Genomic DNA, 26,189 nt, shown 5'->3' with positions numbered 1-26,189 from the left:
GAGAGATTTACTGTTCATCTTAGCAAATGAAAGGGGAAGTGCTGTCCTCAAAGTTTTGCAGCTTAAACCAAGACTTAGTGCTGAGGCCTAACTCCCTACTGTCAGGCAGATCGGCAGGGAGAGCAGCCTGCACACCAGACACCACTGTAAAGGTTTCATTAAATGCAGGTAGAGATGTTGTGTAAATGGTTACCTTTTCTCCAACTCTTTTCAAGGTAGAAAAGCCTTTTTTTTTTTTTTTTTAAGTGTCAAATATAAAATGAGAGTTCGAGGAAGAGATGTTTTGAGTAGACATCGGTGAAGGTAAACGTTAAAAATCCATGAGAGGCGAGTGAGCGCAGAGCAGCTATTATTCAGGCTTCTCTGCCTTTTTCAGTTTTGTCAGTTGAATCTTCGGGTGGATGTGATTGAGCTGCTGTACCACCGCAGCCCTGAGACTCCGAGGCCTGCGTTACTTGATTAGCCTGGGAATTAAAGCAGATTATTGGCCATTGTTCTCAGGGGTCTGTGCCCGGCTGAACCGGGCTGTAATCTCCTGTAATGCTCTGGTTCTGTAATTTTCTGCAGATGATTTAATTAGATGTGCTGCTGGTAGGAGTCCTCATTTACTGTACAGCTTCCAATCAGCCAGATCTGACCTCCACCCTGAGCTAACAGTGATTGTAAAGGAGGGAGAGCGAGAGAGAATGAGCCTTCAAGGCGTATTTTTTGTCTAAATGAGAGAGTTGAGCTGCATTTCTGTTTACCCACAAACCTGTGGTTCTCACCCACAGACCAGGTACGGAGGAACTGGAGGTGATTGAGAGGCAGCCACATGTTGGGAAAGCTCTCAGTCCAGTTTTAGCTGTGAGCTTATGGAAATTTTGCAAAACCGTTGCGTAATTATCAGTGAAGAGGAAAAAAAGCCTGTTAAATAATCAGTTTTAGTGAAACAACCAGTGAACTTCTGCACGACTGCTCTGGCTGTGCCTGTACTGACATCCTCAAAGGTTCCTGTTTAATGTGATGTACGGTCAGTTCATGTTTCTCTGACCAGGGCCTGTATATTTCCCATAATGCATTTAGCGTGCATTTGCTGATCAGTAGGGAGCTGCCAGCTGTATCGTCTGTCCTCGTCCTGGTTCCTCTTCCTACACTCATCATCGGTCTCCGTCTGCATATTAACAGAGGTTCCCTGCTCCGGCAGCTCTTTACAGTTTAGGCATTTAGCAGAAGCTCTTTTCCACTGTGACGCACAATAACTGTAGCTGTAAAACAAGTGAGCATTAGTCAAGAATTCAAAATGTAAGCTGTCAGATAGTGTAGAGGTCCGTTGAAAGTGGTGCAGCTATAATAAGGGCAAGTCAAACAAGAACATCAGTCTGATCTGAACTCTCATATGTTGAAGTGGCAGAGAAATCTTTTGAATTCATTACATATGTTTTTATATTTGTGTTATCAAAAGCTCATTTTACCTTTTTGAACATGTGTCTTTGTGGTGGTTTTAAAAATAAGCACAGTTTAAGAGAGGCAGGTGTGATTTGAGAGCGTTTGCTTGATGGATTTGTCTCTTTGAAAAATTTGAAAAAGCATTTTTCGATTTACTTTGACCTTTTTGTCCACAGCGAGAATGGAGCTTTTGAAATTACATGAACCTTGGGGCTCTGCCGCCTCTAACCCACTTTCTTTTTTAAATGGCCACGTTGCTGTTGATCACACAGAACATGTTGTCATGAGGCGACTTGATGATGATGAACTTGTTGAACATGATTGTAATGATTTGTCCCCAATCACAGTAACGGTAAGATTACTGTTTCTGATTTACAAATAGCTTCCATGACCTCTTATCAAATCACAGTCTATTTTATCTGTCTGGCCAAATACAAATATGTAAATGAGAACAACAGATTCTGAAGTTAGTGTAGTGTAAATGGCAGGAGGAAACTGAAGAGACAGCTGAATAACTGTATGTTCCACTTCTTACCAGGTGTTGGAGCAAATGTCAGAGTTGTTTGCTGACTGAAATTGGACAATAATGAAACGATTCAGCCATTTGTGGCCAAAGATTTTTATTAAAACGACCTGGAAACTAGCCAGTGTGGACAGACGCCATGATGTGTAGATAATGTGGTAAAAGATTAGCATGTTGCCATTCTTTTAACGCTTTATTTTTATTTATTTTCCATGAATATACAGACAGTCTCACAATAAAAGGTCTGGATTGACACTTCTGCACTACACCAGCTTCTACCTGTTGTTACATGCATGCAGACATCGTCTGTCCCATTTTCCCATTTCTCCTGACACTTCCCCGCCTGAGTTCTTATCTCATGAGTCCACACTTCCATCTTATATATGTCTGTCACAATTTTCAGTCATTCATCTTGCAATGTGCACGCTGCCAACAGAATTTTAACAGGTATCCATCTCCTCTTTGTACACTGTCTTCTGTAAAAGTACAACACTACAATCGATGTAGAGATTTCGTAGCTCAGGATACTAACCACGTGAACATAGGACATAACCAAAATGCATGTAAGTGTCTCCAACATGGGAGTGTTTTCTCAATATCTCAGCCAAAGTCCTTTCTAGTTAGTTTGTTAGCGTTCAGTTCTTCGTGTATGTTGATATCTAACATTATTTTCTGTCCATTTTAATCTAAATTAGTGTCTCTAGTTGAATGAAAGCAATCCACCATGTTTGCAGGTGAATAACTTTGGCTGTCCATACTGTGACAGTTAAGAGGATTGATTAATAATTTACTTGATATTCTGTTTGCACAGCACACATTACGTTTTTGGCATACAGCCTTGACTTCCCTATGATTTGGAGTAAGCAAAGATAGTATGTTTTAATCCAGTTGAGGCTATAAAGTTTTGGAAGGGGGATGAAGACCTGCGTGGGTTGAAACGGGTCAATATTGTAGAATCGAGACATACGTTCACTGTTAAGAGGATGTCTTTTTCCTGCTCTGTGCTCGAGCTTGAAATTTGTTCTGCTTTTTTTTTTTTAACACGATGATCCAGACAACAATATAGATTATCAGAAATCATCATGGGATTTATTAAAATGCAAACCTGACTCAAGGCTATACTTAAAATTCATGCACTGCCAGTGTCTGTTTAACAATGTGACTAAACAAAAGAGGCGAACATCCCAAATATTTATTTAATGTCAGGGGACTGAGCAAAAGAGAAGCAGGCGCACGCTTTATTTGGTCAGATAGAGCTTCTGGCGAGCTATAGCAGTGACGTCTGTCTGCTGCACACACAACAGGATAACGTCCAGCTGCACCCATACCGCGGAGACAAACAGATCTGTTTGTTATCTCTGCCGTGTTCGTGTTGTGGTGGCTGGCATGCGACCGCATCATGTTTTTTCACGCGGTGATTTAAGCGGCTGACATGTTAACAACATGCTGACTATCGGAGGTTTCACTAATCCTAAGAAGCTTTTTATAAAAGATGACACGAGTATTTGTATTTGGTTGTGGTGGAAAATCTGCCGGCGGTCAAACATATTAAAGAGTCGCTGTTGTTGTGTGTTTACTGTGTGACCACAGAGTGAAATCACTGTGCAGTAGGGAAGAGATAATGTAGTTTGGTCTGTGGTTTCTGTATAGCCAGGTGGAGCTTCCATATTTAAACTAGCAAAGGCTAGAGTTGCCAAATGAACCACACCTGCATGTCTCTGGGAGGAAACCGGAGAACGTGGCAAAAACTGATACAGTAATGTTTCTTGAACTTTTTGGCCCTAACCTCAGCTCTATAAAAACCTCTATACTGTTGACGCCTCTCTGTCCTGCTGTTATTACAGACAGGTCTGGACCTGACTAGAGTTTATGGGAAATGTTGTTCCTTGAAGGCAGCTGAAACATATGAGAGACCTATGGAGAGACACACACAACATACCTCTGTGAAACTATCAGGAAATAACTTTTTATTTTGCTCCCTCACTCTCCTTCACTGTCTATGTCGGTCTCTCTCTCACTCTTAAACTATCAGATAGAATCCAAAGGAAACTTCTTCGTGCACTATTTTGCAGCATATATTATGAGCCAGACACAGATTTAGAAGCTGGTACATGAAATAAATAAAGCCAGAACTCAACAGGTAGGAATATTAGAGTTGAGTCCTGGATAGCTTCGGTTTCAGAGACATTCCAGGCTGACTGATCATCTGACGTCAGGCGCAACTTTTCCGCCACACATCGCTGCATTTTTTTTGGCAGACACCGCCACATGAATGTGGAAAAACCTGCGTTTTCGCCATAGCATCAGATCCTGCCTGAATGCGCCCTAAGACTCTTTTCCCAGGCTGGATTTTCAGTTATTGACATTACTAAAGTCGTCAGTGGACTTTTTAATAAGGTTTTCCTATTTCTTACTTCTACTTGCTGCTAAGTTCTGGTCTCTCTACAAACACGAAATTTAGACAGGTATGAAAACTTGGAGTTTGGTTGCTGCACAGTCAGATGGAGCTTCCAAACATAGCTGCTTAAACCAGTTGAACTAATGATCTTTCTTTTTTAGACATTAGTGATTCCTGGGGAAAAAATGTGGCTTGTTTCAGATTTTATCTCATCTCAGAGGCCTAAAGCAAGTCATTTTTTGGGGGTATGTTAATGGTTTCTTTTTCCATATCAGTTTCCTGTTGAGATGATGTATAGCCCTCTCCAAGATCAGCATCCTGCTCTTGACAGGGTTGATTGATAGCTCTTCAGAGATGGGCTGAAACTGGTTGCTGTGGTGAGTATATTCAGAAATTTCACATTATGCCCCAAAAGCATTGGCTGTCTGTCAAATAAATTCCCCACATTAGCTGTGAAAATTGTGCACCTACGTATATCTCTGTATTTAAATAGCTCTGCAGAAGCTAGTTCTTCTCGGCAGTCAGGAGAAAAACAGCCTCGGGACTGACGGTGAAGCACTGAGTGGCTTCTGTCAAGCTGGTGACTCTTCACAGGCAGCAGGCTCGCTCTTATCGCTAACACCTCTCAGATTTCCACTCTTGTGCCAAAGACAAACCCCCTGTTCCTCTTAAATAGCTTGTCCTGTGCTGTGTAGATGATCAAGTGTAACTTTGATGGCTTTGACTCCTGTTTGTCTTTTCTAAAAGTCACACATCTAACTACTCTGCTGCCCTTTGAACGCCCTGTGCAGACTCTGCAGACTCTGTAGACCTTCTTCAGCAGTTTAAACATAATGAATCTTTTTCATTTTAAGGATAAAGATATTAAAACGGACATGCAGTGTTTTGTTTTTTTTTCCCTCTTAGCTATTCATGTGTCGGGGTAATACATTTGCATACTCTGTGCCCTTCCTCGCTCCGGGAAGTGGAGCAGCGGCCTCTGAGCATTCATCATTTACATGACGTGCCCTATATTCAGAGGAGGACTGGAGGAGGCCGCCAGCATCAGCGCTTTTACTCTAATCCCCACTGCTTTTACCAAACGCTTCCCGTAAAATAGAAGGGGTCATTTGTGATCTGATGCTCAGATCTAGGATCAGTCGCAGCGGGCCTGTTTCAGCCGTCAAAGAATGTTTTTTTCATTGTGGATACATTTTTTTGCTGAAATATTTTGTTTTGTTGAAAATAGACAAAAAGTCATTCATTAGGCAAAAGTGCAAAGCATTTGCTTGTTTCAGAAAAAACAAATGAGAATTTGTTGCTTTTTTTCTGTTTTAAATTTAATATCTGTTTTGAACTCTTCAAAAAAAGATTTCACCTCTCAGCTATTTCAATTCACCAAAATTGTTGGAGCATGTACTTTTTTCTAATATTTTCTGATAATTATTAGGCAAAGTAACTGATTCACTTAGCTCTGGAATTAACTTATTTACACTCTGTTTTTTCCTTGATATTTTGTCAGTTCATTGATTCATTGCTTAGCCTGTAAAATGTCAGAAAAGAGTCAAATCTCCTTCATAAGTTTTCACAAACTCAAATTTTTTTCTTTTTTCCGATCAACAGTGCATCTGAAAAGGGGAAACTAAGGGGAGTTGCGATATCAATATTGACAATAGTTGTGATATTTAAAAAATCAATATTGATATTGATACTACTACACATGATAATATTGTGTAAGTAATCCAGCACCTTTTCAAATAATTTACGTTCTTGCTTTGGGGTTCAAACTCTGACAAAATAGGTAGTTGTAATGCTACTTATTTTTTCTATTATCATGAATTCTTTATTAATCTATTTATGAATTATGTGCTGAAAATCTAATATCAGAACTCTGATAGGTGGAACCAGAGTTTGGCATTTTTGCTTGACATTCAACTCAAGCAATCACTCAGACTTGTTGGCATTTAGTTTTCTGTTAATCAGTCACCTCTATTGTAACTGACTTTGCAGGAGGTCTGGAAGCTTCTTCCATATAGAGAAAGTTGAGCTGCAATCTGTCCTGTGTAATAGATGCACATGTACCCATATACCGTACATGCTGTTCTTGGTCTCAGGTTGCTTCTGTCTCACTAGGACAGATGTTGGAGGTGAGTAGTGCACCTCTGTCCTGCAGCTTTCTGAGCCAGTCCTGCACAGTCAGCTCAGCTGGCCGCTGCCTGCTCTGCTGGCTGAGCTCAGGCTGCGGGGACGCGCTCGTCCCCACCGGTGAGGCTGCGAGCTCTGCTGATGCTAGAGGAAACAAGGTTCCAGTATGTAAGGCGCAGCTTGAGCTCAATTAGATGTCTTGGAACAAATACAGCAGCCTGAGACAGCACTTTTTGTTGTTCTGCTTTTTGTTTCTTTTAATAACTTTTATGTGTTGATTGCCACCCAGGGGCCAGAGGGTGGGTGCAGCCATCACACCAGACAGACGGGTGAAACATTTTTATGATTGGCCTCGAATCCTTTGGCTCACAGTTTATCATGACTTCGCCCACAGCTCAAATAAATCCTCTGTTGACTTGTATACCATATAAAGAAACACTTTGAAAGGCTGTGTGCTTACACGATGTGTTGTATTCCCTGAGGTCATTGGTCTGCATTTCGTTATCGCACTGAAATGCTGTTCTTGTGAGAATAATGCTCCAGAGATGTGAGGGGGGGAAAAAATATTTAGAAAACACAAAAGTTGTTTTTCTGTGGTTGTGACATCAGTAGTTGCTATTCGCTTGTGGAAGATTTTCCGCTTTTAGCTCTTTCTCTGCTGCACGTGTCACTGTCTGCCGGCTGCACTCGGTTTGGCAGTGAGTGCTGTGAAAGGGTCCTCGCACTGTGAGGACAGGACTGAGCACAGGCTAGTCACTTGTCGTCGTGTATCATCTGGACAACCTGCTGATGGAGATGGCCTTGCACGGCGCACTGTTGGTTTTATTTTTGTCGTTTCACGCCTGGCTTCTGTACTCTAATTAAGAAACACAGCACTTTGTAGAAGCCCACTTACTTTTGGTACACTAAGAAATTATTCATCTTGCCTCTCTCCTCTGTTTTGTTTCTGTCCATTTCTGCTTGCTTGTGTCATGTTTACTTAAAAGCTGAATCTAGTAATGACTTTAGTGTTCATGTTTCATCTTTCCTCTTGCTGTTTTACTAATTTATTGCTTTCTTCCTGCAGCAAAGAATCACGTGGTTAAACAGGAGTGAATATTTTTGCACATGTAGTTCAAATTATTCAGTCCAGACCAAAAAAATCATGTTCACACTGACTTATTACAGATAGACCAGGAAATTATACAAACTAAGACAGAGCTCACAAAGATACATTATATGAGCATTATGTATCTTTCTATATAGATAGTGATAAATGGGTATAAACAGGCATTTTGTACCATAATACAGTGAAGGGGTTGTTACTGGTTGGGTGGACACAAACTCAGAACACATGAATGATGTCTTCACTTCTTTTCACTTCATAAATATCAAGGAAAATATGTGGTGGTTATTAAGACCGTGCGAGTGCTGAAATGAGTATCTGTTACAGGTACACTACGAATATTAAACACTTTTCTAATAAAGAATCAATTTTAAAAAACATTGCTCTGGAGCTCAATCCTGAGGCTGTTCTGTACATAGTTTTCTAATAAATATAGCAACTTCTGATCAACTCACCCATTCATCCATTATCTCAGTGAGGAGAGTACACCCTGGACAAGTCGCCTGCTTATCGTAGGGCACATAGAGACAAACAACCATTCGCTCTGATCAACCCATATCAATTAGCAACTACTGGTTAATACCACCCATGTCCGGTTTAAGCACCACTCATCCCAAATGTATACGAATACAGAAAATTTAGTTAGTTGAACAGACACAGATAATGCTCTTGCATAAATAAAGACCATATCTTAAAAGTTAACGATGAGCACATCTGTTTAGCTTTGAATGCATGCTAGAATAACAACTTCTATCACAAATTCATGAACTGTGTCAGAATCTGCTTCAAACCAGGCCTCCTTTTTCAGACCACACCAGAAACAGGCTGATGCCGTCACACCGGCCCAAACAAACCAAACCAAACAGGTAAATACGTTAGACTTTGAACAGTTGCATCCATAGATATTAAAGGCTATTTCAAGGTGGAAAAAAAAGACTTAGCTTTTAACTGTAAGGTGAGTCTGTGCTTAAAGAGTGTTGCTTCCCTCGTTATATCCAGGCAGAACTTCTCAGTATGTCATCACCCCTGTGACTCTGTACCTGGGTGTTAGCGTCAGCTCGGTGTGTACAACATATTTCAGTCCTGGTCTAAATCAGAACAAGCCTATAAAGTTCACTGCTTGACTGGAGCAGCTGCAGCATGTTCACTGCTTTGTCATTGGCTGGCGTCCCATTTACCCACCCTGTCTGCTACCTGACAGAATTACACCCTCAGCTCGATGAAGGTTATGTTAAACTGTCCTTGTGAGAATCACTCGAAGTACACTGAGTTATTGTGGACTCTGCTGGGGTTTGCATTCGCTGATGAAACAGATGAAAGCGCTCACACTGTACTTATAAGTCTAAGTAGCATATTGGCTCTGTTTTTCCTCCAGTAAGGAGATGAGTCGCAAGTTTTCCCAGTTTATTTTTTTTTCCTGTCATCAGCGCATTTGAATGAAATCACTGGAAGCTAGTCTTCTCTGCGTGTGAGAGGAAGTTCTCCACCCTGTAGGCTTTTTATTATTCATGCTGTGACACTGCATGTTGTTTTTTCCTCACCTCTTCATGAGGGCTGGCAGTTTGAAGTCATAACGCTCTTTAAATCCTAAACAAGTTGCTGAATGCAATCAAGCTCACAGCTGTAAGGAAACCTTGAGAAAATTCCATCCCTGTGCACATTTTTGAAGAATTGTATTATTTTATTCATTTACTTCCTTGTAAATATCTACCGGAGCTGCTAACCTGACAGGGGAGATGGAGGAAGAAGGGGATGACAGCAGGATGAAATGAGGTTTAGATTTATAATCCTGCAGCCGTGACCCCCATTTCCTGCATCTTGACGTCCTGGGGAAATGTCATGTCAGACTTGTGTTGGCCAGATGCGATGGACAGGAGAGAGACGCCCACGCACACAAATTTCCCTGTCAGAGTCTCTGCTGATACTTGCATTCATTCACCTGCTTTTTTTTCTGTTTTGACATATAATAATGGTTTTCTTTCCGTCATTGCACACTCTTTCTCTAGATACCAGCAAATCACATCATTATCCCTTGTGGAGCACTGGACACTACAGCTGTGGCTTTTGCTGTGTTTCTGCTCGAAATGTCACCACAGAAAATCTCCATCTGTAGGATACTCAAAGGACAGTTTGTGCCTCCAGGAAGATTAAAGAGGATTATGTAATTGCATGTTATAGAGGAGGTTTTAGGGCCTTGAAGTGTGCGAAGATGATTTCACAGAGGCTGATTTCTGCTGTGTCTAAAGTGCAGCTTTGTCTGCTTTAATTCACTTAAAGTATAGTCCACGTTGTCCAGTGCCTTTAATGTCAACTTCTCCACTGCACCAACCCATTGTTTTCCACTGTTCCTGTCCTTGAAGAAACATGCTTCATTTTTTAACGATAATGGTCAGGGTTTTTCTAATGCGTCACAAATTGATGCATGGCTCTGCTTGTACCTTAACCTTTTTTTCCCCTCTTGTAGACTCGATGGTTATATTATTATGTATTTTTCCTGTCAGTGGAAATCTATTCTGGCATTTATTTCAGCCCGGTAGCTGAGTGATTTTCTTTGCCCTGCTAAGCTGACAGTTTCATTAGGTGGATGTTTTTTTTTCTTTTTTTGCTGCGGTTGGTGTTCAGGGGATGTGACACTGTGTGGATCACAGAGAAGGTGACACACAGGTTACTCGAGCAAAGAGACCAGCAGCAGCAGCAGCAGCAGCGGTGGCTTAATAAGGGGGGACGTTGAAATAAATAAGGCTTGAGCCAGGTTGTTTGCTTTTGATTTTTCAGAGCAGATAAAGTGATTCCCTTTGTATATTGTCATTTCATGCACAAGGCTTGTGTCTAATGCAATGTTTCTGCTTCATTTGTAGTAGTCTTGTGTGAGTATAATTGTTTGGACCTCAGGCCCATTTGTTTGTTTATATTTGAATGTAATAGCATAATTAATTCCCCTGATGTTCAGTTTTTTTATGTTTTTCATAAAGTTTTAAAAACACCCAGCTTTTATTAACGAGCAGAAATACAGACTGCCGACATTAGTGGATCTTAAACTGTAGGCTGGACTCAAGCAGCTACCTCTGTAGCTGTGAAATGAAGCCAAAAACTGCAGTTTCTCGATCAGCCACCTGAGGCTGGCTACAGAACGAGCCAATCTCCATAAGCCTCCATGTTACTTCACAATAGTTTCTATACAATTCACCTGTTCAAATTATATTAAGGCCTAAAGTTATGCATGACTAAGAGCGTGGCTGCTTTAATTGACAGGTGGGTGCCATCATAGGTGGCTTTTTTGAGCATCCCGGCTCATTCAGCCGCCCTCCACACGTAGGAGGTGGCCCATTCTTGGATTAGAGGGGAGCCACGAGAGGCAGGTCAGCCAAGATGGTGGCAGCCGGAGCCATCACACTCTGAGCTTCACAAATGGCTCTTCAGAAAGCTATGGGTGACCTCACAGATACTAAACTTGTGTTTGACAGTGTACAGTGGACTCCATAGAGCCACGGCAGGTGGGGCATGGATGACGAGTCCAAAATATGATATTAAGTTGAATGAATATGAATTATGTAGGGAACAATAGTTTCTTAATCATATCCTGCTGACCGTTATTTCACTCAAATTTAACATGGATCCTTTTTTATTAGTTACTTCCCCTATCATTGACTGATAAGCACCGCTACAGTTAGTTACCACAGTGCTGTTTTGTTTTCAGCAGGTTGAACCATGTCATTTTGAAAAGGGTCCATGTTGCTGTGTATCTTTGTATCCCTTCGATACAATCAACATCTTTCGGGTGTTATTGTTCACTGTAGTAACAGAAATATTTTCTCTACATACTTGAGAGATGATTCCTCATTCTCTATAAAAGAAGTAAAGCACCACTGTCAAAACACGGCAGCATAAGAAATCAAATGGTGAACGTGGTATAGTAGTACAACTAGTATTGTCATTATGAACATGTTAACATATGATGTTAGCTCAAAACACCACAGAGCTGCTGGCGTGGCGGTGAATCTTCTTTAGTATTGTTTCAGTACAAATTGTTAAATTCTACTTTTTTCTTAACCCATTTTAAACTTAATGGAAAACTGCTGTGTAACCAAAAAATATTAATTTAGAGGAGTCAACCTTTGCTCAGTCTGAAAACATCAGCCGAGTACTGTTTAACAAAGTGCAGAGCTGTACCTTTTCAGAGATTTTGTTCCCACAGTTCTTTGCATATTTGTATAAACAAGTCTGTACTTAAGGGAGAGCATCTGCTGAACCACTTCTGTCCTAAAACCTTAATCTGAGTGCACCGCTGTTGTTGGCGGCACACGGGACCTGCATTAAAAACTCTGCCTTGGGGAGACTTGGAGGTGGATGAGCGGTGCAGGTTCTGCCAGCATGTGCCTGACTAGGGATGAGACCCAGTTTTCTCTGACACGGACCAATATCTCCAGAGATTTCATTTTTATCTCTTTCATATCTTGCTCTCCATCTGCCTTGCTTGTTTTGTAGCTGAGGCTTAAATCTTTGCTGCCTAGTACCCGAGCAAAGAGGGCTGATACACAAATAATCCAGTTTAAATAAACATAACAGAGTTTAAGCTTGCAAAAAAAGATCCGTCTGCCAAATATATTGGCATTATTTTTACAGAACTGACAGTGTTTTTGAGACATGATTTGAGCAACGAAGAGGTGTCAGTATTCTTCTGTTGTGTTTTATTGGCTTCCAATAAGTAATTACTCACCTGTTGTGTTGCAGAGGGAGATGAAAGAGCAGCTGGCCACCCTGCAGGACAGTGAGAAGGGACACACTGAGGCTCTGCAGCTCCTGCAAAGACAACTGACTGAGACTAAGGTGAGTGTCACACACAGAGCTGTCATTCAGCTGCAACAAAAATCTTTTTCATTATTTTTAGAGTTTATAACAATGTTAGAAAAAAAGCATCACAGTTTCCCAAAGCCTTTAGGAGGAGTAAAAATATTAAATGAATAATGATCTAAAAGAGAGAAGTAGCAAATCTTTACATTCGAGGAGCTGGAGATTATTATATCAAACAATGAATAAGCAGACTGACAGAAATTTCTCATTAGTCATTCTCATTATCGACGGCTTATCCGGCTTAATCGCTGTGATCATGTTTTTGCCTTATTTGACAGGGAACTGAACTAAAATAATTCTTTGGTAGGACTAACCATCTTCACTGTAAGATTTTCATAAATTAGATGTCTTCTTATGTTCTTATTGTGAAATGCGAAGATATTTCTTTTACTAACATAGAATATTAAATATATGCAAATATTCACATTTGAGAACCTGACAATATCCTTTTAAAAAAGTGTTTCAACTCTGATCTTTGGGTTTTGGTCTGATGGAAAAAAAAAAATAATAATACATCCTTGTTTGTATCTTAAGTGAGCAAACAGACACAGTAACACCTAAATAAATCAAGTTCATATAAAAGATATATATGGAAATAAAGGACAGGTCTGTGTCAGTGTGTCAGTGATCAGTCAATGATTATCTGCCTATTCTTTAAAACTGATATGGATTGGCAGTTAAAGTCCAACAGGTAAATCGGTTTATTGAGCAGCTGTTTAATCTCAAACATTGTTTTAATCAGCAAATCATGAGCGTCCACACACACACACACACGCACACACACACACGTCTCTCCTCTCTCCTGTAGTGACATTGAAGCTATTGACCAGGCAACGGGCAAAGATGTCGCAGTTGAAGCATTACTTATCATTTCAGGAGCACGTTGCCCTCCCTCCTGTTTTTGTACCTGCTGTCCAATGTCACAACATCACCCATCTTTCTTTCTGAGCTCTGCACTGCGGGACCCTCCGCTTCCAGAGAGAGCCAGCCCTTTGTCCGCTTCAGCCCGTCCATCGACTCAAACTGACTGCTAGATTGTAGGCCTTTCAGCTGCCCCGACTCCTCATTGGAAAGGAGCTGATCTCATTAGATTTACATCCATTTGCACAGAGTGCTCTGCCTGGAAGAGAGCCACATTGTGACTTCATTGATCTCTGATGCATTTAGGTAGCTGACAATGAAATGTCTGCCTACATTACTTCATCTTGAAGTCATTTGAAGTTACTTTTCCTCTTTGTTTTTCTTTTTTTTTTTAAGTCCTCCACCAATTGTCAGAAAAGTATCAAACTCAATGTTGCAGAACCAGAGATGCTACCTTTTTTCTTCCCTTCGCCTATAGTGTCTCAGGGTTAGGCTTACACCTGCCCACGGTGTCAACAGATTCGGGTGTGTTATTCTAGAAGCTGCTAATGTAGCCCTGAGTTGCCAATTGCAAGAGGAGATGAGAAGCAGGCTACAAAGGTCTGGAAGCATTGCTTCTAACTCTTAACTCTTAACTCGACACCTCCCAGTGTTTCTCTTTTCATTTTCAGACTTGTAGCATTCAGCCTCAGTCGATTGGTCAGACTATAGGCAGCTCCTTCTGGAGCCACATACTGCTCAGGACACTGTAAACAAAATCTGTGTTTCTCTTTTAACGTTAGTACAAGAACAGAAATGCAGCACAGTCTAAGACTGAGAAGGAATCGCCACAGCAGCCCAGCTCTCATTTTAGCTGAATGTGCCTGCATTACACTCCAATTTGAGTCTTTGGCTCATGTGTGCACCCGTCTGAAGGATAAGCATTGTGTCGTATTCACATGCCCACCGGGGATTCTCTTGATAATGACATGCCTCACTGAAAGGTAGCCAGCCTCCTGTTTCCAAGGGCTGCAGACACCCTCTCTGTGCCATCACAGCCTGCTGGGCCAAAGCAGCAGACACGTCACTGAGAGACTGATAGGTGGGCTGCTGCAGTCCTCCTCCTCCTCCTCCATACCATCAGTTTTCAATTCTTAACTAGGTAGGAGGGCTGCGAAACAGCCCATCTTAATGTCATAGCTCTCGTGCTTGCTTGAAATAGTCATATGAATTTGTTCCCACAGAGGCAGAGCGAGAATACCTTCCCCCGTGGTCTCTGAAAGAACAAGAGGAACAGACCTGCTGTGTAATTAAACCTGAGATCAAAGTTCCTGAATCCATCTCCTCCTGAAAAGATCACAGGAGTTGCTGGATTCCCCAACAGAGAAACAAACATGTTTTCTTCTCAAACTGAAGCTGACAGCACTCGTTAATTTCCTCTTGTTCTGAGCTGCTGTTTGATGAGCAGATTCTTGCATTGAATGAGTTCAATCTCTCCAGCGAGCCGATGATTGTTACGGACAGACAACTTTCAATAAAATGTCTGAGTGAAGTCCAGTCTTTGCTTTGCTCAGAAGCTTCAAATTGAAAAGCTCCCGTTCCTTTATGTGAGATTTCACATCTCACCCCTTTGTTCTGACACCCAGACTGCTCCCACTCAGATGATTCATTCTCTTTCATGTCCAGCCTCTCATTTTTCCTCCTCAGCTACAAATCAGTTTCTTCTTCTTCATCTACTCTTCAGCTCCCGGTTCTGCTGTCCCCTGCAAACTGCTCAGCTCTGTCTGTAACTCAACTTCAGCCACACAGGATGCCCTTTGCGACCCCCTCCTTGGTTATCTTTTTTGGGTTTTAATGTTACGGAGTACTCTTTGTTTGTTTGTTTCTCCTCACTAACACTGTGTTAAAGGTAGTTCCTATTCTCAGGGAAAGGTTGCACACACACTTAAAATTGATACACGTAAAAGCCGAATCAGTGAGTGAATGTTAATGTAATATTAACACAATGTAGAGCACTTTGTAAGCCATTGAGTTACTGATCCGTGTCTAATTAAGAGTCAGGCTGTAGTGACTGAGACACCCAACCAACATGCCTAACCACAATATGAAGTCTGTTTCACAGTCCTGCATTGGGCCAGCTAGGGGTGATTTTATTTTGGCTCTTTTTCTTGAGTAAAAGGCAGTTTGCCTTTTTCTTTCAGTCCTCAGCAAAGAGTCTGCGTGCAACCATCGGCGACGCCTTCGAGCGCCTTCACCGCTTCCTCCGTGAGCGTCAGAAAAGCATGCTGGAAGAGCTGGAGATGGACACCGCCCGTAAGCTGTCCGACATTGAGCACAAGATCCAGCGCTACAGCCAGCAGCTGCGCGATGTCAAGGAGGGCATCCAGATCCTGCAGGAGCGCCTCAACGAGTCGGGACGCCACGACTTCCTGGAGGGAGTAGCTGTCACATCTGAGAGGTGCTTCACCTGCCCCGAGTTTGCTAAAACAGTCCCAGTATCATCACTGCAGTCCAATAAGAAACGAAATGTGGTTGTAAACACATTTGCCTCAAGAAGGAGCAGGTTTTTATCAACTCTTGAAGTCTCGCATCAGCACAAACTGTTGTAATCATAAAAACCTCACAGCATGCTAAATGTGTTTTCTGCTCGGGCTTATCGTAAGGTTGCTTAAATTTTGGACAAAGTACAGATTTGAGCAACAGCATCAGCTAATCCCTGAACAGATGGTGTATTAGGCCTGAAATATACCAGCTGTAATGTTTAATCTGGACGATTTAATTGAATATCTTTTGAGCAGATTAACGAAGTTGAATGTGGAGCTAGTGAAAGCGACAGAATCAAACATTATGTTTTCTGTTTAACATATTCATTTTAAAATATTTTCTTTAGTACAAGCATTAGTTTATCTAAAGGTGGATGATGATGGATGAGAAGAGATTGTAAATGTAGATTTGACGGACAAGCCGGTACGATCGATGTATTTCACTCAGCTAGAACAGCCCCAAGAGAGAAGTAGGGCTTTGTACCAACTCCTAATACTTTTTGAGTAATGTAGCTCTAGATATCGAAAACTCGAGTGTGCTCGATCAGATTCTAAATCTTGTTGATTTGTTTATTTATCATATTTTTTTCTGACCTAAATCAAGAAATCAGCTAATTTTGCTTATTTTAGATTTTTTTTTTAATTAAGCCAAAAGATTTTTAAAAACATATTTGGCTAAGCCGACATGAAATACTGGTAGAATTTTTATTTTGCAATATGGTTTTGTTTGACTTGCCACTGTATCATATTGTTACATAGTTATAGCTACAATAATCCATACACTAATGGACAAGTTTTCCATGATGGGACGGGTTAGCTAGTTGCCCTCAAGTATCATCAAATTAGATTTGACCGGATAAATTTTGTGTTCTCGTGTTCAAGATGAGTTATCATAAAATATATAAATATTATAAGTATATTCTTTTGATTACTCCATCTCAAATGTTACTTTATTAATTATTTTTGACCTATAGAAAGAGATTAACTTAACAATTAAGTCACGCTTTAACAGAAGAACTTTCTCATTCAAAACTTGTTCTCTCTTGAGCGCCCTGTAAATGGTGCTTAAAGAAACGTATAAATTTATTATCGTTTGTCAATACACCACGAATAATCTGATGTTTCTGCACAAATGTGTACGGTTCATTTTTTCCGACAGACTGTACTGTTATTTCCAGGATTTTAATGTGATATGCCTCCCACTCAGTGTCTTGCCTGAGCTCAACATGGAGGAGTACACCGAGTGATTCATGTGGAGGTTTATACTGAATCATAGTGTGATGGCGTTAGAGCTGAACTTCCCTCCCTCCCTCTCACTGATACGTTCATCTATGTAGCTGGAGATTCGTGAAGCAGTTTCTCAGGTGTTCACTGTCAATAATAGCACAAACTGAAGTAATTACTTGAAGCATAAGTTGTGGGTTAAACAAGAAGCATTTTGAGGGGAAAAGTTGAATTTGATTCAAGTTGTTATTGATCTGTTTTACTGTCCCAGGATCAAAGGGAAGATACATGAGACCAACCTGACGTACGAAGACTTCCCGACATCCAAATACATGGGGCCCTTACAGTACACAATATGGAAGTTACTCTTCCAGGATATCTCGCCAGGTATGTAAACACGACTGGCACATGAGCTGTATGTAACGCAAAGAGCCGTGTCATTAAGTGTAAGTGTAAAGCCTGCTGATGGCTCAACAGAGAGTGTTACATAAGAAGGTCTGTCAGCCAGTTAGCCTACCTTAGCACAAAGGATAGAAACACCTAGCCTAGCTCTGTCCAATGATAACAAAAGGCTCCTATCAGCACCTCTAAAGCTCACTAATTATCCCGGTTTATCTCATCTGGTTAATCTGTTGAGTTATGGGCCGGTGTGTTTCTGGGCCTGGGTGCAGTGACCCCAATGTAAAACCCATTTACTGTTTCATTATTGTACAGATGAAATAGATGAGATATAAGGTGTTAATTAGTCAGTGCTGGTAGGAGGATTTTATTACCTGGGGACAGAGACATATAAGCCCTGGTTTCTAGTCTTTATGCTAAGCTAAGCTCACCATCTCCTGGCTGCTTGTGTTTAATAGACTGAGAGGAGATTGGCATACAGTAAATGGTAAATAGTAAATGGATTGTACTTATATAGCTCACAGCGCATATTTCATTCACCCATTCACACACATTCATACGCTGATGGCATTGGCTGCCATGCAAGGTGCCAACTGCTCATCAGTTTTTTAGGAGCTAACCATTCATACACATTCACACACCGATGCCACAGCCTTCTGGAACAATTTGGGGTTCAGTATCTTGCTCAAGGACATGCAGACTGGATGAGTCGGGGATTGAACTGCAAATCATCCGATCTGACATGCTCTACCTCCTGAGCTGCCCACAATCGTCTCATCTAACTCTCGTAAGAGAGTAAGTAACTGTGTTTTCCAGAACATGAAGCTGTTCTCTGTGAAAAAAACTGTTTGTTTTTTTTATCTAATTTTCCTCCAGCATCTAAAAGCCATGCTCTGAAACATGGAGCGCATTAATGAGTCGTGCCATGCATGAGGATTTCTGGGATGCTTTTGGGCTTTATTTTTCACCCCCTCCTCAGATAAGAAATGGTGGTCGATCCTCGAGGGTGACATTGCACCTCTATGTTTAATAGTGCCAAGAGGGGCTCTACTCCCTCTGCCTTACAGCCATCACTCACTCACAGGAGATTATTTAAAATAATGTGCTGAGGAATTTTTACACTCCCTCAATCAATTCTCCCATTTCAGCCCGCCGCTGGCTGAGTGGAGGCCTCCCTTGACTGGCTGCCAAATGAAACAATTGGTTACAATCCATCACCAGAGGTTGCCAGAGACAAAATAAAGACATTCCTCCCATCATCCCTCATCCCTCACTGTCACTGATGGGTTAGTGGGAATAACTACCAGACGCAGCTGTATTTATTATTTATTTATTTATTTATTCCGCTCTCATGTTCGGCAGGAAAAATGGTTTCTCTGCTGATGTGTCTGTGGCCGCTTGCTGGTTTTAGTCTCTATGACACAAAGAGGCAGACTCTGACTTGTTTGTAACAAAACACTGGAGATGTCATTGACCGGTGAAGGCATTGTCCTGCTGTCCGCTGGCTGGGCGCCAGATAATTCACCTCCATTTGTCCCAGCTGATATAAATACAGTGGATCTGGAAAAATGCCCTTTTCACAAAGTGAGGTAGAGGGCAAAGAAAACAAGTATTTGTTATTCATCCTTTTTTATATTAGCTTTATTGTATAGAGACAGCTGAAGAGTGACAGGAAATGTGGGGAGAGAGAGATGCGAAATGACATGTCAGATTCGAACCCTGGGCTGCCGCAGCATGGGGCGGCTGCTCTACCGACTGAGCTAAACAACACCCCTTGGTATTCATCCTGATACGTTTCCGTAATGAGCAGACATGGGAGCAGATTTTCCATCTATTAAACCACAAAACTGTTCAGAGAAACAGTGAGTTGGTGCAGCTCCTCCCGTCGGTGTAATTACTGCTTGACTGGATTGTTTGCCCTCTTCATGTGGTCTGATATTGCTCAAATTGAGCAACCCTGTCCGACTCTGGAGAGCATTCGACTTTGAAGACTATATTTAATGCATGAAGGTAAAAACACAGTATAGAAAATGTATCGCGGTGTTCTCACAGTCACACTCGCTGCCACAACTCCATGTTTCATTTTTCTGAAATAAGAGTCGAGCAGCAGTTGGGAGTGCGCAGTATAACACCAAGCCAGTCAGTCATCTTTTACCTCAGGGCATGACTTTGATCACCTCATGCACCTCTGGCAGTAGTGAGATATATAAATATAAATAATATATAACCTCTGGTGGTACCATGACATTGAGATCCGAGCCTAAAGGAGCTGGTTTGATTGGTCCAGGTTTAGAGATATCTTCCACAACATCATCCCTTTACATCAACAATGTCTTTGGATAATACACAGAGGAAATATTTAGTTTCCAGTGAAAGCTGTCTACAGTGAGGGTGTGTAATCCAGAGTTACATAGACTAGAAAGATACAAGGATTAATGGATGCAGTTGTAACATCCTCAGTTTAATTCCTTACTCTCTTCCTACCTCTCCTGTTTGGAGATTAAGGCAAAATGCTAAAAAAAAAAATGCTTCAAGCTCCACAAAGCTCCACAAATTAAGTTTAATTCACCTTCAAAGTGTTGCTGGGGTTCCACATTAAAAGTCAGACTTGCTACTGACACTATCTCCATTTGGCCTGTCAGCTGTACAGCTCCTGAGTAGTTAAGAGGACCAGACAGCTGACTGACAGCAAAATGTACTGGACAAAAATAGTTCACAGGTAGGCTCTAGGAGAAGGAGAGGACATCATCATTTTTATTCATTGGTTTTATTTCCCTCAGTGGTCAGTGTGATTTGATTAAAAATGGAAGTAAATCAGCTCTGTGATGCCTGTGGGGTTTTTTCTCGGGGACTTTTTCCTTTTGGACAGCATAGAGGGGTTGTACGCAGTATAGACTCTAAAGCCATTTTAAGTATTTGATTTGTGATATTGGACTGTATCAATAAACTTTACTTGACTTAATTTGATCACTGTTGGGCAGCAAAAAAGCTTTCTGTGTGGATTGCTCTTAGGGTGAAAGCCAAAACCTCAGATATAAATATCAAAACCTGCGAATGTTTTCATTTTCAGCGACCTCCGGGTCAAAACATCAAATATATTTCCTAACTAGGCAGTGTCCTTTCATCCACTGTCTGTAATGAAATCTTTTCACTGGGAGCATTTCAGATATCAGTTCATAAACTTGACTCCAGCCCCCCTTTAAAGTGCCTGAGTAGCTTGGATGTATTTACTTACTGCCTCAGCAAAAAACTGTTCACACAGCATCTGCAATGATAAAGAAAAATTAGATGCTGAGAATGACACTGCAGTCCTCACTTTTCTTTTCTTGCTAAGCTGAGTCATAACATATTGATGTGTTTGTTTTGTGTGGGTTTTTTTTTTCTTACTTATAGCCATGACTGGCCCGCTTATCTAGATTGACTGTTTTCTCTCTGCAGCGTTAAATCGAAAAGTGAAATAAATGCTGACTCTTTTGTGCTCTCCGTTCGTCTCCCTTTCTCTTGTCCCCTTCAGTGCCAGCAGCGTTGACCCTTGACCCCATAACAGCCCACCAAAGACTGATCCTCTCAGACGACTGTACCATAGTAGCCTACGGGAATCTCCATCCGCAGCCTTTGCAAGATTCCCCGCGCCGCTTTGATGTAGAGGTGTCTGTTCTGGGCGCAGAGGGCTTCGTGTCTGGCGTCCATTACTGGGAAGTGATGGTGTCGGAGAAGACCCAGTGGATGATCGGTGTGGCCAATGAGACGGTCAGCCGCAAAGGCAGCATCCAGATCCAGCCCAGCCGTGGGTTCTATTGCATCGTTATGCACGACGGGAACCAGTACAGTGCCTGCACCGAGCCGTGGACCCGCCTCAACGTTAAAAGCAAGCTGGAGAAAGTGGGGGTGTACCTAGACTACCCGAAAGGCCTGCTCATCTTCTACAACGCTGACGACATGTCCTGGCTCTACACCTACCGGGAGAAATTCCCTGCAAAGGTCTTCCCGTACTTCAGCCCGGGCCAGAGCCACGCCAACGGCAAAAATGTGCAGCCGCTGCGAATCAACACTGTACGCCTTTAAGAGCTACGCTCCCCTACGGTCGTGGTCGTCCTGATGTATTCACAGGACTCAAAAGATGTTCAAGAAATCTGTTTAAAAATGTCTAATAGGGTCTTTGAATTGTTTTTCTTTCCATTCAGTTAAGAATTGTGCTCGATGTTGCTCTTAAAATCCTGCACTGTTTTCTTTGTGACTTGAAATGACCATACGACAATGGCCTGCACTTGAGCCTCATTCCACATCTTTGAATGGAAAGATGACACTAAATGGAGACAGAGGGACCCCTGGGCTCCTCTGGGGTCTGTGGCAATTATGTAAAAATAAAGAGGAAAAAAAAAGTGAGTTCCCCTCTGACTGCTCCAGGCCCACCTTGCACACTCCTAGGGGGCACCACTCTCCTCATCAAGCTCCAGGCCTGTCAGACTTAAAGTCCCCTCTCTGTCCAGCCAAGCGGACACTGAAGACTGGTCACTTGTCTTCTCCGTGCTGTACAGTTGGCTTAGCTTTGTGCGTGGAACGTGATTGACAGCACTCACTCCTTCTTTTTGTTTTTTTTGTTCTTGAACTTGTCAAGTCTGTTTTACTTCTGACCATGATCTTGGTTCCCCCTGCAGGTCACATCCATGTGTCTTTTATCATTGCAAGGAAAGCTCTTGTTCTGTGTGCACCAGCGATTATCCATCGACAACAAACTAAATGAATCAAAAAGTAGTTAAAAAGCTGCCCATCCCTATTCACTGCCCAGTCCTTCCCACGTACGGTAGGAAAGTATGTTCGGAGGTGGAGGTTGTTCAGAAATATGCTGCTATTGGTGGAGTAAGAACTTGCATGTTTGTATATAGAGTATCAAGGGTTAAATGGAATAAGTCTCTCATCATGCTGGCTCATGCTTCATGTTTCCACTCTTTCCCCACAACCACAAATATGCTAGCCTTCAGCACTACACCTGTGGGGTTTTTTTTTGTCCACCTCAGTGTTTCCAGTCAGTCTTTCACTTCTCGGATGTGAAAATCTGAAGTTGAAGATGAGTTATTGCTCAGAAATGCTCCAGAGACGTATCATTTAGGTAATTGAAGTCAAGCTGTATGTTTTGGGAATTATTATGGACTTCCACACTAATATACTGTCCATGTGCGACTGGCATTCCCAAGGCTGCTGCTGCTGCTGTGTTATATAACAAAAATACTGATAATTCCTCTGAGGCTCACCCATGTTTATTTCGTCACCCTACGTGCCTCAAGTGCTCTTGTTTATCAGTTGTACACAAGTCCTGCAGAGTCGGCTCCAGTCACGCAGCCAAGTCCAGCATACTGAGAGATGTGTTTGTGTGTCGGTGGGTGGGTATGTACACGTGTATGTTTGTGCAGCCCGGTTTAGCTGTAACTTTAAATCCAGCTTTGGTTGTGCTTGATAAAGCTCATCTGGCCGTTTAAGGAATACCCCTGCTGTGGCCAAAAGCGATTATTACAAAACACTTTCAGGTAGAACTTGACAGATTTAACAAAAAAAAACAAAAACACACACCTCATCCCTCATTTGCCACTGTACATCTTTGCATTTGTGTGTTGTCTGTGTACGTTTAAAAGAAAATTGGGGGCAGTGCCCTTGTTTTTGTTGGATGTGATTCTAGTATTTGCAGTATGATGCAAATGAGGGTCAAATCTTGAGCATCTGCGAGTTGTTCTTGGTCTTTGTTTTAACTTGCGCAGATCTGCAGGCGCCGGTTTCAAGAAGCAGCTATGTTGTCTGACTAACGTTGCTGTATAAAACCTCTGTATGTATTCTACATCCGTCTGTTTTCTGGGATTTATACAGCAAATTTGTCCAGATGACTCCGTTAACCTGCTTTGTGAAACAGGATTTATATAAACGTGTAAAGATAATAATTACCAGAAGGTTTGGACAATCAGTATTTAGTCATTTTACGTCTCTCTGATTGACACTCTATGAATCTCAAAAAGTGAATCCCAATGAGCAGATGCTTCATGCACGTTAAAACAAACGCTTATCTCTGACCCCAGTTTGTGGTGTCGCAGACCGGTGTGGTCTGCCTCAATAAAGACTTTCTGTTTGAATATTAAGAAGGAGATTATTGTGACGTGGTGTTGGGTTACTGGTGGTGGTGGTGGTGATGCTAATGGTTAAAATTATTATAACTATGACACTTTTACTGATTGTGATGATGATTGTGTCTTTTGATGATGGCAGCTGTGCACCCATCATTGTGTGAACACACTCTAGTGTGCTTTTGCTGCTGGAGGTTTGTGGAAAATGTTTTAATGTACAATAAATTACTGCTAAAATCAGCCAGCGTCTTTAACTTTGTCCTGGTTTGGACATCAGCGTGTCAACACAGAGAGGCTACAGAGCATCTGTAAGGATGCTCAAGTCCAATTTTGTTTGTTACAGATACCAATAATGGGTACGGATCCAACACCAGCGCCCATCTGCACATCTCTGTGCAAAATCCTCTGGAATATTTTGATATATATCATCAAACGGTAGCAAAAACACTGAATTATACAGTATTTAATGTGGATGAGATGTCATGGCCCATCTCCGATCCAATTACTAAGGTTCTTAATGTGGGCAGATACAAATCCATATCATCGGATGCATCCTTAATGTCTAATCACCTTGGGGTCACAAGATGATTAACAATTAAGGAAAGATGGAAAAAACAATTTATCTGCTACATGAACTGTGTTAATGTTTTCAGATGCTTTTCACTGTACTTTGGCACAGTGATCAACGTGCTGATGTTTAGCAGGTGTAATGTTCACCACCGTATTTTAGCGTGTCAGCTTGCGAACATTTACTAATTAGCACTAAACACAAAGCGCAGCTGAGGTTGACGTTGGAACCCCAAAGCCATTAGGATTCATCATCTGGGGACCATAAATGGAGCGATGGCTGTTAGCAGATACAGTCAATTCAACATACAAAACATGCCTCACTCTGAACATCATCTGACACACACTCACAAATTGGCTGTTTAAGCTGCAACAATTCAGATCACTCCCGCTGCCCTGCATCAATCCAGTCCTTTCAGCCCCAACACCACCCACTTTCAGGCCCCAGCTGGAGGGTGTAAGATGTTTGCTCATCACTTCCCAATATCTTAATGTAAACATATCTGCAGGGAGTGATAAGGTCAGAGGCTAGACGCTAAATATGTCCTGCTGCTGTAATGAGCAGCAGGACATATTTCAGTTGAGTTGTCTGACTGCAGTCTGTCTGTATGAACCTTCAGGGCAGTGGTTGTTGATATATTTCAGTCTGGAATGACTAATGCAGCCATCCATACAGCCACTCTGTTAGTGTGCCTGAGGTAGGTAAAACCTCTCTCCGCTTCAAGTGTTTATGGATCATAACAACATGGAACCTTTGAAATGAAGCGAGTTCACTCAAAGACCTGCAAACCTAAAATGTTTTGAGTACCACCTACATGTCAAAAACTGACACCGGTTTAATGTTTTAGCATTAAAGCCAGAGAGTGAACATGATGTATCGCATTACATTGGAGCACGAATATCAACATGGTTGGAACTGATAGTCTCAAAATGAAAAAATATCTGAGAGGCAGAAGAATCCTCTTTGCATTGCAGGAAGACTGTGTCTCAGCTTGTCAATACCTGCTCCAGTTCAGTAAGAGACTCATGCCAGACATTTTAGTTGAGATGCGCCAAACTCTCAGCCCTGCAAAGCGATCCAGCTGGGAGGTGGGAGGTTGTGCACTCTTTTTATTACTGTTCCCTATTTTGGCATAGGCTGAGGCCCAGGCGTCTGACATAATGAATAAAAAAGATGTCTGCATGGGTTCAGTGTTCCCTCACCGTGGGTGAGCTGCAGCTTTCAATAGGTCTTCTTCATCTGCCATCTGTGATGCGTTTTAATGACTGGTTGTTAAACTGGAGGGAATAAATTGCCACACAGCTCGATAGAAACTTGAGATCTTAGTCGTACACTGCGTCAGTAACTCAGAAAGTTGTGTTGTCTTTTTTTTCTTTCACACTCCAAAGCAATTTTTGCGTCATGATAACAGCTGTTCCACAACAAACTATGCAGTTTGAATCAGAGTGCCAGGAAACCCTCAGGACAAGTGGCTTCATATTATGCTCATCTTTGATTCAGGGCTTCTTTTCTCTTCTCACTTCTGTGATAGAGGCACTTTTTATCCAAAGAAGAGGAGGAGGAAGAGGTGTCCATCCTGTAATCGACATTTTTTACCCGAGGCGAAAGTGTCCATTAAAAAGTCACTGAGTTCTCCTCCGAGAGAGACCCGTATCTGATTCCAGTCTGATGTTGCCCTCCTGAGGCGGGAGTGTAATGTTTTTAATCTTGTAAGTGAGGAAAAAAAGCAGAAAAAGACGACTCACTTCTTCTGTCACCTACAGTTCAAAAACATAAGCTGAAAATGCTGCTGGCATGATCAGATCTATCTTCTTGTATTATACAAGTCAAAGGATAATGTGTTAGATTAAATACTTCTCGAGGTTAATGATTACACAGTAACAAAAGGGATGTGTTAACGCTGAAGTAATTAGTGCAGTGTCGTAATAGACTTTGGAAACCTTTCACTACATTCTACTTCAGACTGAACAACACTGAGTGAGATGAAAAGTAATTAGCAGAGTAATTAGGAATAAATATGTATTCATGATCACATTACACATCTCTTGTTCTTTCTTTAAAAAACATGTCTGTATT

At 41.7% G+C, this 26,189-nt stretch overlaps 1 protein-coding gene across 5 annotated transcripts in view; it reads left to right on the top strand.

The window, feature by feature from the left end:
• The window catches only part of trim62.1 (tripartite motif containing 62, tandem duplicate 1), a 33,065-nt gene extending 9,280 nt beyond the window's left edge, over nucleotides 1-23,785 (top strand). For 4 of the 5 annotated variants that reach the window (XM_027279564.1, XM_027279568.1, XM_027279566.1 and 1 more), the window contains 4 exons: nucleotides 12,310-12,405; nucleotides 15,471-15,832; nucleotides 17,308-17,423; nucleotides 20,950-23,785. In XM_027279564.1, the coding sequence (XP_027135365.1) occupies nucleotides 12,310-12,405; nucleotides 15,471-15,832; nucleotides 17,308-17,423; nucleotides 20,950-21,500 (1,125 nt within the window). In that variant the 3' untranslated portion in view covers nucleotides 21,501-23,785. The remainder of the gene's footprint in view (nucleotides 1-12,309; nucleotides 12,406-15,470; nucleotides 15,833-17,307; nucleotides 17,424-20,949) is intronic. The other variant, XM_010731360.3, reaches the window with a different exon arrangement.
• Nucleotides 23,786-26,189: the final 2,404 nt, after the last annotated feature.

The sequence above is a fragment of the Larimichthys crocea genome, chromosome VI (assembly GCF_000972845.2).
Source record: "Larimichthys crocea isolate SSNF chromosome VI, L_crocea_2.0, whole genome shotgun sequence".
NCBI classification, from domain to species: domain Eukaryota; kingdom Metazoa; phylum Chordata; class Actinopteri; family Sciaenidae; genus Larimichthys; species Larimichthys crocea.
This window is presented reverse-complemented; position numbering and strand designations above follow the sequence as displayed.